Source organism: Bufo gargarizans, chromosome 1 (genome assembly GCF_014858855.1).
Source record: "Bufo gargarizans isolate SCDJY-AF-19 chromosome 1, ASM1485885v1, whole genome shotgun sequence".
In the NCBI taxonomy this organism is placed as follows: domain Eukaryota; kingdom Metazoa; phylum Chordata; class Amphibia; order Anura; family Bufonidae; genus Bufo; species Bufo gargarizans.
The window spans coordinates 338,514,458-338,528,925 of record NC_058080.1 but is presented as its reverse complement, the minus strand read 5'-3'; the positions used below and the strand labels follow the sequence as shown (position 1 = coordinate 338,528,925).

Sequence of the window (14,468 nt, the reverse complement as noted above, 5' to 3'; positions counted from 1 at the left end):
TGCTGCATGTGACTCGCACCTTTGTCTTTGGGAGTAGGGGAACTTTAATGCAGTGCTTTGTAGACCCCCCCCCCCCAGGGGTAATCAAGTTTCTCATTTTAATCGGTGCACCAGTGAAATTGACCAATTTCTAATCCTAGAAGCTTATAACCATATGCTATAACTTAATTTCTTGGCTGAGTGGTGGTCATGGCAGCCAGAGGCCCAGTGAAAGCCGCCAGGTCTGCTTGCCAAAGGTAGTGTAACAGGATATTGGTAAAAGCACAATACACTGCAATACAAAGTGATGTAGTATATGGTACTTTTGTAATTCTTCCAACACAGTTAATACTGTGACCCAGAAATAAATGGAGGCATTGCCTTTTTTGTATTACCCTCCCCCATAATATATACATTACATGTTGCTTTAATGTAGAAAAGTCCTGTAGAAAAAAAAAAAACAAGCCCTTATACTGAAATTTCTCTAGGAAAAATAGTTATGGCTCTTTGAAGTCAGAGGTGAATAAACAAAACAAGAAAATGACAGTTGGTTTGCTTTATTTTACAGTCTCCCCTGCATTCATCCAGCGAAATGGATCCCGATAGTGTTTCTTCTTCTGAAGCAGAGAATTCTGACAGTGACCAGGTACTACACAAAACATGTACATATAATTGTAGAAACCTTATGCCATGCTATCTGCTGATAATATAAAATAGCTGTAGATTAAGCTACTTTGAAATCTGTGGCACTGGAATCCAGCCGCCTGTTCTGGCAGAGAATGCCGGGAATTGCCGAGACACAATCCGCAGCATGCAGTGGTTTGTGTTAGGCGGATTCTCAGCATATTTTATGCCAGAATGTGGCCGGATCTCCACCACACCCCATTCTACTTAATGATGCTGATGGGCATTCCAGTTGCATCTGCCAATCCCAGATCAGGAGAATTCCAGCAGGCCTTTCTCTGCAGGAACAGCCTGCCAGAATTCACGGCGCAGATGTGAAAGTAGCCTTACAGTGTTTTATATGGAGATCTTTGCAGTCATTTGTTTTCATAGATGTGAATGGCAAGAGCTACAGCCACCTCTCCCTTCATTCTCTGCTTGAATGTGGCATAGTGGCCACCGTATCAGTTGGGACTGGTTCCCATTATTAACCTCTTACGAACACAGGGCACGGTGGGCGGTGATCGGGCCCGCCAGAAGTTCTTGGCCGAGGAGGCATACTCCCTGCTTGCCTCCGACTCCAAGAGCCCCAGTGAGGACGAGGATAACCCCACTTTCCTCTTGTTGTCCGCATTCTCCTCATCATCTAGTGATGATGAGCCCCCAAGGCGGTGGAGACGCTTCCAGGCGGAGCAAGGGTACCCCCATGCCAGGTACCCTGTTGCCCACACTAGTATGAGCTGCCCTGGGGCTGGCCCACCAGATAAGTCCATCTGAGCCTCCTACCGGTGAACTTGTCTGGTGTACCCCAGAGGATTTTGAGCCTGTGATTCCTGACTTTGTTGGCCAATCAGGAATCCAGATTTCCACAGTGGGCTTCACTGAGTACGACTACTTTTTAGTCTTTTTTTTTTTTTTCTTCAGTGACCACTTTGTAAATCTGATGGTGGAGCAAACAAACCTGTAAGTTCATTGCTCAGCACCCAGGCTCCTTTTTGGCTAGGGCCGGTGGCTGGACTCGGTCAGTGCAGCCGAGATGAGGATGTTTTGGGGCTCGTGCTGCACATGAGCCTAGTCAAAAAACTTAAGTGTCTGGCAGTACTGTCCAGACCCCACTCTACTGTATGTCCATGACACTTTCCCGTTTTTGAGACCATTTGGAAATGCCTGCATTATCTGCATAATCCTGCCTTACGACCCCCTTTACAAAATCGGGCTGGTCATCGATCACTTCGGGGCAAACTTTTTGGAGGCCTATTTACCTGGAAGGGAGGTCCCTGTTGCTGACTTTTTTATTTTTTTTTTTTTTTTTTTTTTTTTTTTTTTACTGTGTTCATCTGAGGGGTTAGATCATGCGTTATTTTTAAAGAGCAGATTCTTAGGGATGCGGCAATACCTAACCTTTTTTTTAGGTTTTCCACTATAATATCCTATTATTATTTTTTTATTTTTTTTATCAAACATAATTCTTATTTGTTATTTTACCCTTAAGTTGCATCATACAATATTTAACATAGATTGAATCAGTAGTGAAGTCAGTCCGTGAACGGGTTATTCTACATAAACATAGTCTTATCACTTGTCAAAAAAAACTGTGAATTGGAATCCACTCATCGGTTACCTCCTAACATAACATAACATTTTAGACCCCCCCCCCCCCCCCAACCTTATCCCAACTGCATCCCTTGGGGGAGACACTTCACATACTCCATCTATATACCACATAGAGCTCTTCACGTATGAGAGCAGAAATTGCGTAAGTTGTTAGGGTGATGTATTGTAAGGCCACCAGTTTAGTCTCAGACAGTCTCTCAGTAGCGCTGCAGATGCCATTCCAGGGGTAGACAGCCAGTCCTATTGTAAAAAATTTGGTGAGACATTTCCTTTTCAAATAAATTCCCTTTTCAAATTGTATCATGGTATTCACCCTGTTTATATATTCTCGTACAGAGGGGGGGCACGCTTGTATCCAGTGCTTGGCTATCAGGACTCTTGCCTGAAAAAGCATCCTCTGGACACACAGGGACTTTTTGTCAGTTATACCTGTTGAATCCAAGATGCCCAACACACAGAATCTAGGGACATTGGGAACCTGAATTTTAGTTATTTGGGTTATAGTCTGTATTATCCCTGTCTAGAATTCTCCTAGTTTTGAGCACTCCCAATAATATCCTTTTTTTTTTTTTTTTTTTTTTTTTTTTTAAACAAAAAATAACATTTTAGTATCTCCATAGTATGAGAGTCGGTTTATTTTTTTATTTTTAGCCGATTGTCTTAGGTAGGGGCTAATTTTTTGTGGGATGAGAGGACGGTTTTATTGGCACTATTTTGGGGTGCTATTACACTTTTTGCGATGTAAGGTAACAAAAAAAATAGCTTTTAGTTTGCCATTGAGTTTTGTTTGGTTGTTAACCCTTGCTTTTTTACTGGAAAAAATCGATTAAAATGGAAATTTTGCCAAAAAATTTATAAATTGAAAATTTATAATTTCATCTCCATTTGCCAAAACTGCTTGTGGAACACCTAAAGAAGGCATCCTCAAACTGCGGCCCTCCAGCTGTTGCAAAACTACAACTCCCAGCATGCCTGAACAGCCTACGACAGGGCATTGTGGGAGTTGTAGTTTTGAATACCTTGAGGGGTGTAGTTTCCAAAATGGGGTCCTTTTTGGGTGGTTTCTATTAGGGATCGACCGATTTATCGGATTTACCGATATTCAGGATTTTGAACGTTATCGGTATCGGCATTTATTTTGCCGATAGCGTATGGGGAACACAGATCGCGCTGCTGACAGCGCTCTCTGTGTTCCCTCCTCAGCATCAGCACAGGGGAGAAGGAGCAGTGTCTCCTCCCCCCTGTGCTGCTGCTGCCGCCAATGAAAGGACAGGGGACATGAGGAGGGGAGGAGCTATGGCCACTGCGCCACCAATGAAGCTTAATCTCTCATTTATTCATATACAGGAGGCGGGAGCTGGCTGCAGAATCACATAGCCGGCTCCCGGCCTCTATGAGCTGTAGCTGCGATCTGCGGTAGTTAACTCCTCAGGTGCCGCGGATCGCAGCTACCACTCATAGAGGTCGGGAGCCGGCTATGTCATTCTGCAGCCAGCTGCCGCCTCCTGTATATGAATAAATTAGAGATTAAGCTTCATTGGTGGCGCAGTGTGCCCCCCAGTATTAGACATTGGTGGCGTAGTGCGCCTCCCCCCCAGTATTAAGCATTGGTGGCGCAGTGTAATGCTGGGGCTCCGATCGGTTACCATGGCAGCCAGGACGCTATTGAAGCCCTGGCTGCCATGATAAGCTCCATGCTGCTGTATGCACAAAGCACTCAGCAGCAGGGACAGTGTGATCTCCTATTCACCCTGATAGATCTCTATCAGGGTGAATAGGACAAGGGTTCTAGTCCCTAAGGGGGCTAAAAGTTAGTTTAAAAAAAAAAAAAAAAAAAAATTTACAAAAATAAAAACACCAAAATATTAAATATAAATGAAAAAGAGAAAGATGTACAAAAAAAATGCACATTAACAATAAACATTAATTTTCAGTATATAAACATTAATTTCAGAATATCGGTATAAATTATCGGCTATCGGCCTGAAAGTTCACAAATTATCGGTATCGGCCCTAAAAAAATCAATATCGGTCGATCCCTAGTTTCTATTATGTAAGCCTCACAAAGTGACTTCAGACCTGAACTGGTCCTTTTTAAAATGTGGTTTTGAAAAATTTCAAGATTTGCTTCTAAACTTCTAGCCTTGTAACGTACCCAAAAAATTAAAATTGCATTACCAAAATGACCCAAACATGAAGTAGACATATGGGGAATGTAAATTAATAACTATTTTTGGAGGTATTACTATGCATTATAGAAGTGGAGAAATTGAAACTTGGAAAATGCTTTTTTTTTTTTTTTTTTTTTTTTTTTTATTCCATTTTGCCAGTGTCATGAAGTACAATATGTGACAAAAAAACTGTCTCAGAATGGCCTGAATAAGTAAAAGCATTTTAAAGTTATTCACACATAAAGTGACACTGGTCAGATTTGTAAAAAAAAATGCCTGGTCCTTAAGGTGAAAATGAGCCCGGTCCTTCCTTAAGGGGTTAAAATAGCGATGCGACTTGCACAGAGCAGAAATTTTATTGTTTCCTGCTGGAAAGACGCACAGGCACACATTTCTATTTTCAGATATTTTTTTCAATATTTTTCTTTTTTTTCTTTTCCCGACAGGATTTCACCCCAGAAAAAAATCTTCCCTGTGCCAAATTGAAGACCGTAAACTCAGGGCGAGAGTCCCAGGTGAAAATCCTCAATTCACATCTGAACAGCACTGTTAGGCCTCATGCACACGACCGCGCCGTTTTTTGCGGCCCGCAAACCGCGGATCCGCAAAAAAACGGAAGCCATCAGTGTGCCTTCCGCGATTTGCGGAATTGGCGGCCCATTATAGAAATGACTATTCTTGTCCTCAAAACCGACAAGAATAGGACATGTTTCATTTTTTTTTGGGCGGGGCCCACGTAACGGAGCAACGGATGCGGACAGCACACAGTGCTGTCCGCATCTTTTGCGGCCCCATTGAAGTGAAATTAGAGATTAAGCTTCATTGGTGGCGCAGTGTGCCCCCCAGTATTAGACATTGGTGGCGCAGTGTGCTCCCCCCCCCCCCCCCCCCCAGTGCAAATTCTTGGTAATCATGTTTACTCTTGTTGCACTCGAGCTCTGCTACTTTCGGAGGTCTTCCCCTCAACAGTTGGATACGGAGGTCCCTTTAATTCGTTCTTTGGGTATACACACGTGCATTTCTTTTTCAGATAAAAACAGATTCTGATGCAAAGTCTGGCTCTGAAAGTGATGTGGTGAAATGCTCCTCGTCGTCCTCCTCCTCTGAGAAACCTGTTAAGAAGGCTCGCAGAACTCCCAGGGCATGTTAGTAAACTCCACTGAAAGAGAAGTAAAGATCAATGTCCGATTCAATCTAAACTGTAATTATCTATTGTTTTACAGCAGGAAAAGATTCTAAACCACAAACGTTGAAGTCCAAAAAAGCTGTATCTGAAAGTTCTAGCAGTGATAGGTAAGTAAAATGAAGTACTGGAATAACTATCAGCAGATTTGGTATTGAGCACCATCTATTCCCTTGACATCTTCCTGCCTTACTTCAATACACTAGTTATTGTCTGTCGGTTATCTTTAACACCTTGTCTCCTATCCTAAACAGAATCTTTCAAAAACTGAGCAACTTGTGTATGTACCATCTACTAGCTTAACTAAACACGATCTTTCCATTTCTTGGTGTGACCATATTCAATTGGTTAACTGTAGATTTGGTCCAAGCTAATTAAGTTAAATGTGAACAAGGCTCCAGGTCCAGATGGATTACACCCAAGAGTTAAAGAGCTCAGTTCAATCATTGATGTGCCCCTGTTTATAATTTTTAAAGATTTTCTAGGTACTGGTACAGTGCCAGGTGAGTGGCGCAAGGCAAATGTGGTGCCCATATTAAAAAAAGGATTTAGGTCCTCTACAGGTAATTATAGACCAGTTAGTTTAACTTCTGTTGTAGGAAAAATGTTTTCCTGGGAGAGTCACTTATAGAGAAGGATTTGGATGTCCTTGAAGATGGTAGAATAAAAGCATAGCCTTGGTGCGGCCTCATCTGGAATATGCAGTTCAGTTCTGGGCACCATTCCATAGAAAGGACTCACTGCAGCTGCAAAACGTACAGAGTAGAGCGACTAAACTGATAAGGAGCATGGCGGGTCTTAGTTATGAATAAAGATTAAAACAGATTACATTTATTTAGTCTTGAGAAGAGACGTCTAAGGGTGACATAATTAACCTTTGCAAATATATAAATGGGCCATGCAAAAAATACGGTGAAAAACTGTTCCATGTCAAATGCCCTCAAATGACAAGGGGGCACTGCTTCCAACTGGAGAAGAAAAAGTTCAGTCTCCAGAAGTGTCAAAACTTCTTTCCTGTAAGAACTGTGAATCTGTAGAATAGACTTCCTCAGGACGTGGTCATAGCAGAAACAGTGGACAGTTTTAGATGAATTCTTAAAAGTAAATGACATTAATGTTTATGAAAATGTGTAGAAATCAGAGTCTCGCTTTCTGCTGGGATTCGTGTCCCGACCTATCCCTTGGTTCAACTTGATGGACTTATGTCTTTTTTTTTTTTTTTTCAACCGTATTAACTATGTAAAATATGTAACCAGACCAATATACTAAAATACAGTGTGGAGTGTATTTCCAATATTGTAAGAGAGGAACAACCATCTATCATGGAAGAGTTCAAGTCTATGATACATGGAGAAGTAAAATCTTCTCTGGCTTCAATGAGAGATGATTCCAGGTCCACAGCCTCCCAAACGCTGGCAGTTAATTCCTCCTCGGACTCTGATGGTCTAGAGGATGAAGCATCTTCATCAAGGCGGTGGAAATATGAAGACATTGTGGATGAATCAAAAAAAAGTTATTTCTCTACGGACGAGATGAATGACCTATTAAAAGCAGTTAGAGCTATCGAAAAAATTCAAAAAAAAACATTTAATACAAGAGGAAATGTTTGGGGGGGGGGGGGGATTGAGAACTAAACGCTCCAGTGTCTTTCCCATTTATATTTAAATATAAAAGATATGTTGCTTGACGAATGGTTAGACCCAGAAAAAAGGCTGGGTATAGCTAGAGAATTTTAAGAGCAGACTTTTATTTGATCCGAGCGAGTCAAAAATATTTTAAATGTCAAAAATTGTTGTCCAGGTAGCTAAAGTAAATATAGAGACCTAATTACCCTTTGAGGATTCATCTCAATTAAAAGATCCCATGGAAAGGAAGGCGGATGGTCTCCTACGCAAATCTTGGGAAGCAGTTATGTTTGGTCTGAAGACAAATGTAGCAGCAACATCAGTAGCCAGATGTATGTATCTTTTATTTTTTTGGCGATTTTTTTCCAGTTCATTTAACAAAACGCCCAGAGAAGAGATAATAGATTTGATACCCCTGCTAAAGTCAGCAACAGCTTTCCTAGCAGACGCTTTAGCTGAAACTGTCAGATTTTCAGCAAAAGATGCGGCTCTAGCTAATGTGGCTAGCGGAGCGCTGTGGATGAAGTCTTCGAAAATAAATATATAATAATATATTTTTTATTTTTTTTGGGCCTAAATAAAAGCTCTCAGAGCTATGGGGAATGTATATTGCAGATGTGCTAGCAGCACATGTCCGCAGCTCTCTAGGTGAAATCCAGGTGACAGAATCCCTTTAACTCTTCCTTCCTTAGATACGCCACCATCTTTATAACATGTTTGGTAAAAACTCTGGGAGCCCATGATATGCCACATGGGAAAGCGACAAACTGAAAATGATATATGCCTCCCGTACGATTTTTATTTTTTAGGGCAAACCTTAGGTATTTATGAGACTGATAGTAGCAGACACGTGGATTCAAATAAAACTAGACTTAAAGAGGACCTTCCACTAGTTTAAAAACTAACTATATCAGTGGGCAGAGCAGTGCCCAGGGGTCCCCCTGCACTTAGTAGTATGTCTAGGCGCCGCTCCGTTCTCCCGGTATAGGCTCCTGTGTCTGCAGCTCCCTCTGTTGTACTGGGCAGAGTTTTTTTTATTCAGGTTGTCCCTTGCTGCAGCGCTGGCCAATCGCAGCGCACAGCTCATAGCCTGGGACTCCATTTTTGTAATCTAGTATTCTCTCGATTTTAATCTAACGATGAACGAGTACTCTAATAACAAAACCTTTATTTTTATTTATAAAAACTCATCACCCCCCCTCAGTGCCCTCAGGCTTCCCCAACCGCCACCAGCTGCCCCCTAGTTCCACCATCTTCCCCTCCTAGCCATGTCCCGAGCACCAGTGAACTAAAATACTTGTTTCTCCTGTAGGGGAGCAGCTCCACATCTTCTCTGCGCAATGCTCTGTCGTCCTGACATCAGACAGCATCGGGTCATAATGCGCTCACGTGCACAATGACCTGACGATGTGTCAGGATACAGTGCAGCGTGATACAGGCCGGCGGGTGACCAGAGCGGTGAGTAATAGTAAGCGCTTCACTCCTGCTCCGTGTTCACATGACACAAACAAATCCTCGATGCGAAAAATTTGCACATGAGAGCAATTTAAAAAACCCTTCAGGAAAGGCTGACACTCATATTAAAAACTCCATTTTGGCCAAAAAGGAGTTGGTTCTCCCTACTTAAAAGACCATCCTTACAAGAACCTTGGATCCTTCCATGCAGGTCAAAAAGGTAAGCCAGCACTCCCCATATTACTTCTCGTGCAAGGACCAAGTCCAGTCCGTAGTATAATCCAGGAAAATAACTAAATGTCCAGCACTTGAGATGAATAAAAGTCTTCAATCTTTATTACATAAATTTAATAGAAAACTATTCTTCATATGTACAGTGGTATTGCCACCAACGCGTTTCGATCTATCCGATCCTAATCATGGTATGGGTCAAATGCAAGTTGTGATATCAGCCATTCCTTGCATTTAACCCCTGCTGCTCACAATTACACATAAAAACAATGTCCTATAAAATAAATGTGCAACAGAACATCTGACACCCAGTTGAATATGTTTTTAAACTTTTAGGCAAATCCAAACATCCACAACTCAGTATAAAAAGGAAATTGCCCTTTATAAACGGGGATATTACATAAGCATATACAGGTCCTTCTCAAAAAATTAGCATGTTGTGATAAAGTTCATTATTTTCTGTAATGTACTGATAAACATTAGACTTTCATATATTTTAGATTCATTACACACCAACTGAATTAGTTCAAGCCTTTTATTGTTTTAATATTGATGATTTTGGCATACAGCTCATGAAAACCCAAATTTCCTATCTCAAAAAATTTGCATATTTCATCCGACCAATAAAAGAAAAGTGTTTTTAATACAAAAAAAGTCAACCTTCAAATAATTATGTTCAGTTATGCACTCAATACTTGGTCAGGAATCCTTTTGCAGAAATGACTGCTTCAATGCGGCGTGGCATGGAGGCAATCGGCCTGTGGCACTGCTGAGGTGTTATGGAGGCCCAGGATGCTTCAATAGCGGCCTTAAGCTCATCCAGAGTATTGGGTCTTGCGTCTCTCAACTTTCTCTTCCCAATATCCCACAGATTCTCTATGGGGTTCAGGTCAGGAGAGTTGGCAGGCCAATTGAGCACAGTAATACCATGGTCAGTAAACCATTTACCAGTGGTTTTGGCACTGTGAGCAGGTGTCAGGTCGTGGTGAAAAATGAAATCTTCATCTCCATAAAGCTTTTCAGCAGATGGAAGCATGAAGTGCTCCAAAATCTCCTGATAGCTAGCTGCATTGACCCTGCCCTTGATAAAACACAGTGGACCAACACCAGCAGCTGACATGGCACCCCAGACCATCACTGACTGTGGGTACTTGACACTGGACTTCAGGCATTTTGGCATTTCCCTCTCCCCAGTCTTCCTCCAGACTCTGGCACCTTGATTTCCGAATGACATGCAACAGTCCAGTGCTGCTTCTCTGTAGCCCAGGTCAGGCGCTTCTGCCGCTGTTTCTGGTTCAAAAGTGGCTTGACCTGGGGAATGTGGCACCTGTAGCCCATTTCCTGCACACGCCTGTACACGGTGGCTCTGGATGTTTCTACTCCAGACTCAGTCCACTGCTTCCGCAGGTCCCCCAAGGTCTGTAATCGGTCCTTCTCCACAATCTTCCTCAGGGTCCGGTCACCTCTTCTCGTTGTGCAGCGTTTTCTGCCACACTTTTTCCTTCCCACAGACTTCCCACTGAGGTGCCTTGATACAGCACTCTGGGAACAGCCTATTCGTTCAGAAATTTCTTTGTGTCTTACACTCTTTCTTGAGGGTGTCAATGATGGCCTTCTGGACAGCAGTCAGGTCGGCAGTCTTACCCATGATTGCGGTTTTGAGTAATGAACCAGGCTGGGAGTTTTTAAAAGCCTCAGGAATCTTTTGCAGGTGTTTAGAGTTAATTAGTTGATTCAGATGATTAGGTTAATAGCTTGTTTAGAGAACCTTTTCATGATATGCTAATTTTTTGAGATAGGAATTTGGGGTTTTCATGAGCTGTATGCCAAAATCATCAATATTAAAACAATAAAAGGCTTGAACTACTTCAGTTGTGTGTAATTAATCTAAAATATATGAAAGTCTAATGTTTATCAGTACATTACAGAAAATAATGAACTTTATCACAATATGCTAATTTTTTTAGAAGGACCTGTATAAACATGCATAGCCTTGGGAAATGACATTGTTTCTCTGAATCGGCCAGGATCTACTGAGGCACATGAGCATATCAGGGCCACTATATTGAATTCCATGACATTGTACAGCAATTCATCTATGCTCCATACATTTTTCACAAGATGCGTTCCAAAATTAAATTGTGTGTCGTGTAGGACTGAAGGTAACCATGTTCTTGCTTTTATCTCTCACTTTCTACCTTTGGGATATCATAAACATTTGTCAGATATGTCCCTCTCAAGCAATAACTTGCAGCGACAAGAAAAAGCAGCTGCGGTTTCTGCTGAGGACGAATCTACAGTCGTGGCCAATAGTTTTGAGAATGACACAAATATTAGTTTTCACAAAGTTTGCTGCTAAACTGCTTTTAGATCTTTGTTTCAGTTGTTTCTGTGATGTAGTGAAATATAATTACACGCACTTCATACGTTTCAAAGGCTTTTATCTACAATTACATGACATTTATGCAGAGTCAGTATTTGCAGTGTTGGCCCTTCTTTTTCAGGACCTCTGCGATTCGACTGGGCATGCTCTCAATCAACTTCTGGGCCAATTCCACGCCATGGACCCAAAATGTCCCCACTTAGTTATCACTTTTTTTTTTTTTTTTTAAATTGTTTATTTTATTGATTTTTAATCAATGAAAAAATAGTACAGGTACTTTGTCACATGGCACACTCGCAAGAGGCAATGCAGGTACAATATTATGTTGCACAACTGCAATATCAAAAATGTACATTAGTAAACAAAACATACATTTTGCATCTGAAGCCAATAAACGCATTAAGAGCTGAAACAACAAAAGGACAAAGGACAATGACAAGGACACGACACACGGGGGAAATTAAAGGAAGGGGGAAGAACACCAAGCTATCCGCTAACCAAAGGTCTATCATTGTAAGTGATTAAAAACGTCATCCCATGTTTGCCAGATCTTTGTAAATCTATCGACTGTGTTAGTAATACATGCAGTCAAGTATTCCATTTTCCTAACTTCCCTCACACTATCCATGAGGTCCATTCGGGTAGGCGCGTCTGCCCTCAACCAAAACCCGCAATTAGGCGCCTGGCCGCCGTTAACACCTGGAGGACCAAGAGAAGGAGTTGTTTTTTTAATGATATTTTTGGCATATTCAATAAGTAAAAGAAAGGTGTAAAAGGAAAACGAATTGCGAGGAGTTGAAAAAAGACAGACTCCACCATTCTCCAAAAGGGCACAATCACAGGACACTCCCAGAAAATGTGGAGGTGAGTCCCCTCACCTACCATACACCTCCAACATCTATCAGAGATATCTTGGCTAAGGTGTTTTAATAGCTGAGGGGTATGATACCAAAACATAAGCACTTTATATGTGTTTTCCCTATATGTGACACACGAGGACGACTTTGCTGCCCGTTCCCATATCTGCTTCCATTCCGCATATGCTATAGGATGGCCCAGAAGTGCTTCCCATTTAGTCATGTAGGAGTGAGTGACAGAGGAGGATGAGAGGATAAGATAAATGTCAGAAATGAGACCCTTCGTCGTGACCGTCAGTTTACATAGTTTCTCAAACGGCGTAGGGGTTGACACCTTCGCTGAGTGAAAGAGGTCCGAAAAAAAAATGGCAAATCTGCATATATTGATACCTATAAGACTCTGGTAGTTGATGCAAGGAGCGTACCTCATCAAATGAGAAAAAGCCCAGAGTCCTATAGTTCACAACATCCGCAAATCTAAACAACTTCCTGGGAAACCATGTTTTAAGAAAAGCTGTGTGCATACCTAACTTAAATAGTGGGTTATACAGAAAGGAGATCATAGAAGATTTTTCCGAAGCCAGCGAGAACAGTCTGTTACACCTCAACCACACGTTACATGTAAAAGACATAGGGCCCAATAGCTCAGGTCTAAGTGAAGGCTGCAGGGAGTACCAAATGAGAGAATTCGGATGTACAGGGGCTATCCATAACTTCTCTATTTCCATCCATCTGGAGTACGCATACATATTGGACCATGCTGGCAGCCTTCTAAGGTGTGTAGCCCAGTAATATTTTTTAATATTTGGAACTGCTAGTCCACCTTGTGTTTTGGATGACATTAAAATTGAGCAAGCTATGCGATGCCTCTTTCCATTCCAGATGAACCTGAATATACATGACTGAAAATCACGGAACTCCTTCTCAGGGACAGGAATTGGGAGAGTCTCAAACAAATACAGCAATTTAGGCAAGATATTCATCTTAACCGATGCTATGCGGCCCAATAAGGAAATGGGAAAAGGCATCCATTTAATCAGCAAGGCCTTAAGTTCTCGGAACATAGGTGGAAAATTTTGAGCATACAGCGAGGAATAAGTAGGGGTTAAGTTGACCCCCAAATACCTCAAGGACGTTTCCGTCCATTGAAAATTAAAGCTGGATTTTAAGGTGGTCAGAATAGTAGGGGCTAGGTTGAGGGGGAGAGCCTCCGTTTTTGTGGTGTTAATTTTATACCCCGACAATCTACCATAAGTCTCTAGTAATTTAAAGAGGTTGGGAAGCGAAATATGCAAGTCAGTTAATGTTAGCAAAATATCGTCAGCGAATAGTGAAAGTTTAAATTCAACTGCATTCACCTTAATCCCATGAATATCAGGATGAGAACGTATGGCCGCCGCCAAAGGTTCGATGCAGAGAACGAAGAGCAAAGGGGATAGCGGACATCCCTGCCGCGTACCATTTTTTATAGGAAAAGGCAAAGAATGAGCATGCTTCATTTTCACTGTCGCTGTGGGTTGGGCATATAAAACATGGAGGGCCGTGAGGAAGGGGCCTTTCAGACCGAAAGCCGTCATGGCAGAGAACATAAAAGGCCATCCTAAGCGATCAAACGCTTTCTCCGCGTCAAGACTTAGCAACAATGCAGAGTCTCTGCGCTTATTCGTGATATCAATTAAATCAATGGTGCGCCTTGTATTATCTCCGCCCTGTCGGTCACGAACAAAGCCCACTTGATCCTTATGGATCAGTTGAGGTAGCCAGTCTGAAAGTCGGTTAGCCAAGGTTTTCGTGAAAATTTTCAGATCCGAGTTAAGCAGCGCAATGGGCCTATAATTTCCACATTCTAGGGGATCTTTACCCGGTTTAGGTATTAAAGTTATATAGGAGTGTGACATTGAAGTGGGTATTGGTGACCCTTGTAAAAAAGAGTTGAACAACAGCGTCATATGTGGCAGAAGAATGTCGGAGAATGTTGCGTAATAGAGGTATGGTAGACCATCTGGCCCAGGGGCTTTATTATTGGGCAACTGTTTCAGTACTTCCTGCAATTCCTCTACAGTGATAGGAGCGTTTAATGAGGAAAGGGCTGCTTCCGACAACTGAGGAAGACTACACTCAGAAAGAAAAGAATCCAGGAGGAGTCTACTGCGCTCTGGGTCAGATGGGAGTTGTTGAGGAATAGAGTAAAGTGCCTTATAATAATCCTGAAATAAGTTGGAAATGACCTCTGGGTCATACACTATTGCCCCATCTCTTCGCCTCATTGCGTTCGGAGTGTTTGTAGTGCCAGTGTCCCTAAGCTGT

General features: G+C 42.0%; 1 protein-coding gene across 9 annotated transcripts in view; it reads left to right on the top strand.

Annotated features, from left to right (window-relative positions):
- Nucleotides 1–14,468, top strand: part of HDGFL2 (HDGF like 2) — a 261,045-nt gene that overhangs the window by 35,438 nt on the left and 211,139 nt on the right. For 8 of the 9 annotated variants that reach the window (XM_044306470.1, XM_044306502.1, XM_044306437.1 and 5 more), the window contains exons 5-8: nucleotides 548–625; nucleotides 4,874–4,942; nucleotides 5,458–5,572; nucleotides 5,651–5,720. In XM_044306470.1, the coding sequence (XP_044162405.1) occupies nucleotides 548–625; nucleotides 4,874–4,942; nucleotides 5,458–5,572; nucleotides 5,651–5,720 (332 nt within the window). The remainder of the gene's footprint in view (nucleotides 1–547; nucleotides 626–4,873; nucleotides 4,943–5,457; nucleotides 5,573–5,650; nucleotides 5,721–14,468) is intronic. The other variant, XM_044306444.1, reaches the window with a different exon arrangement.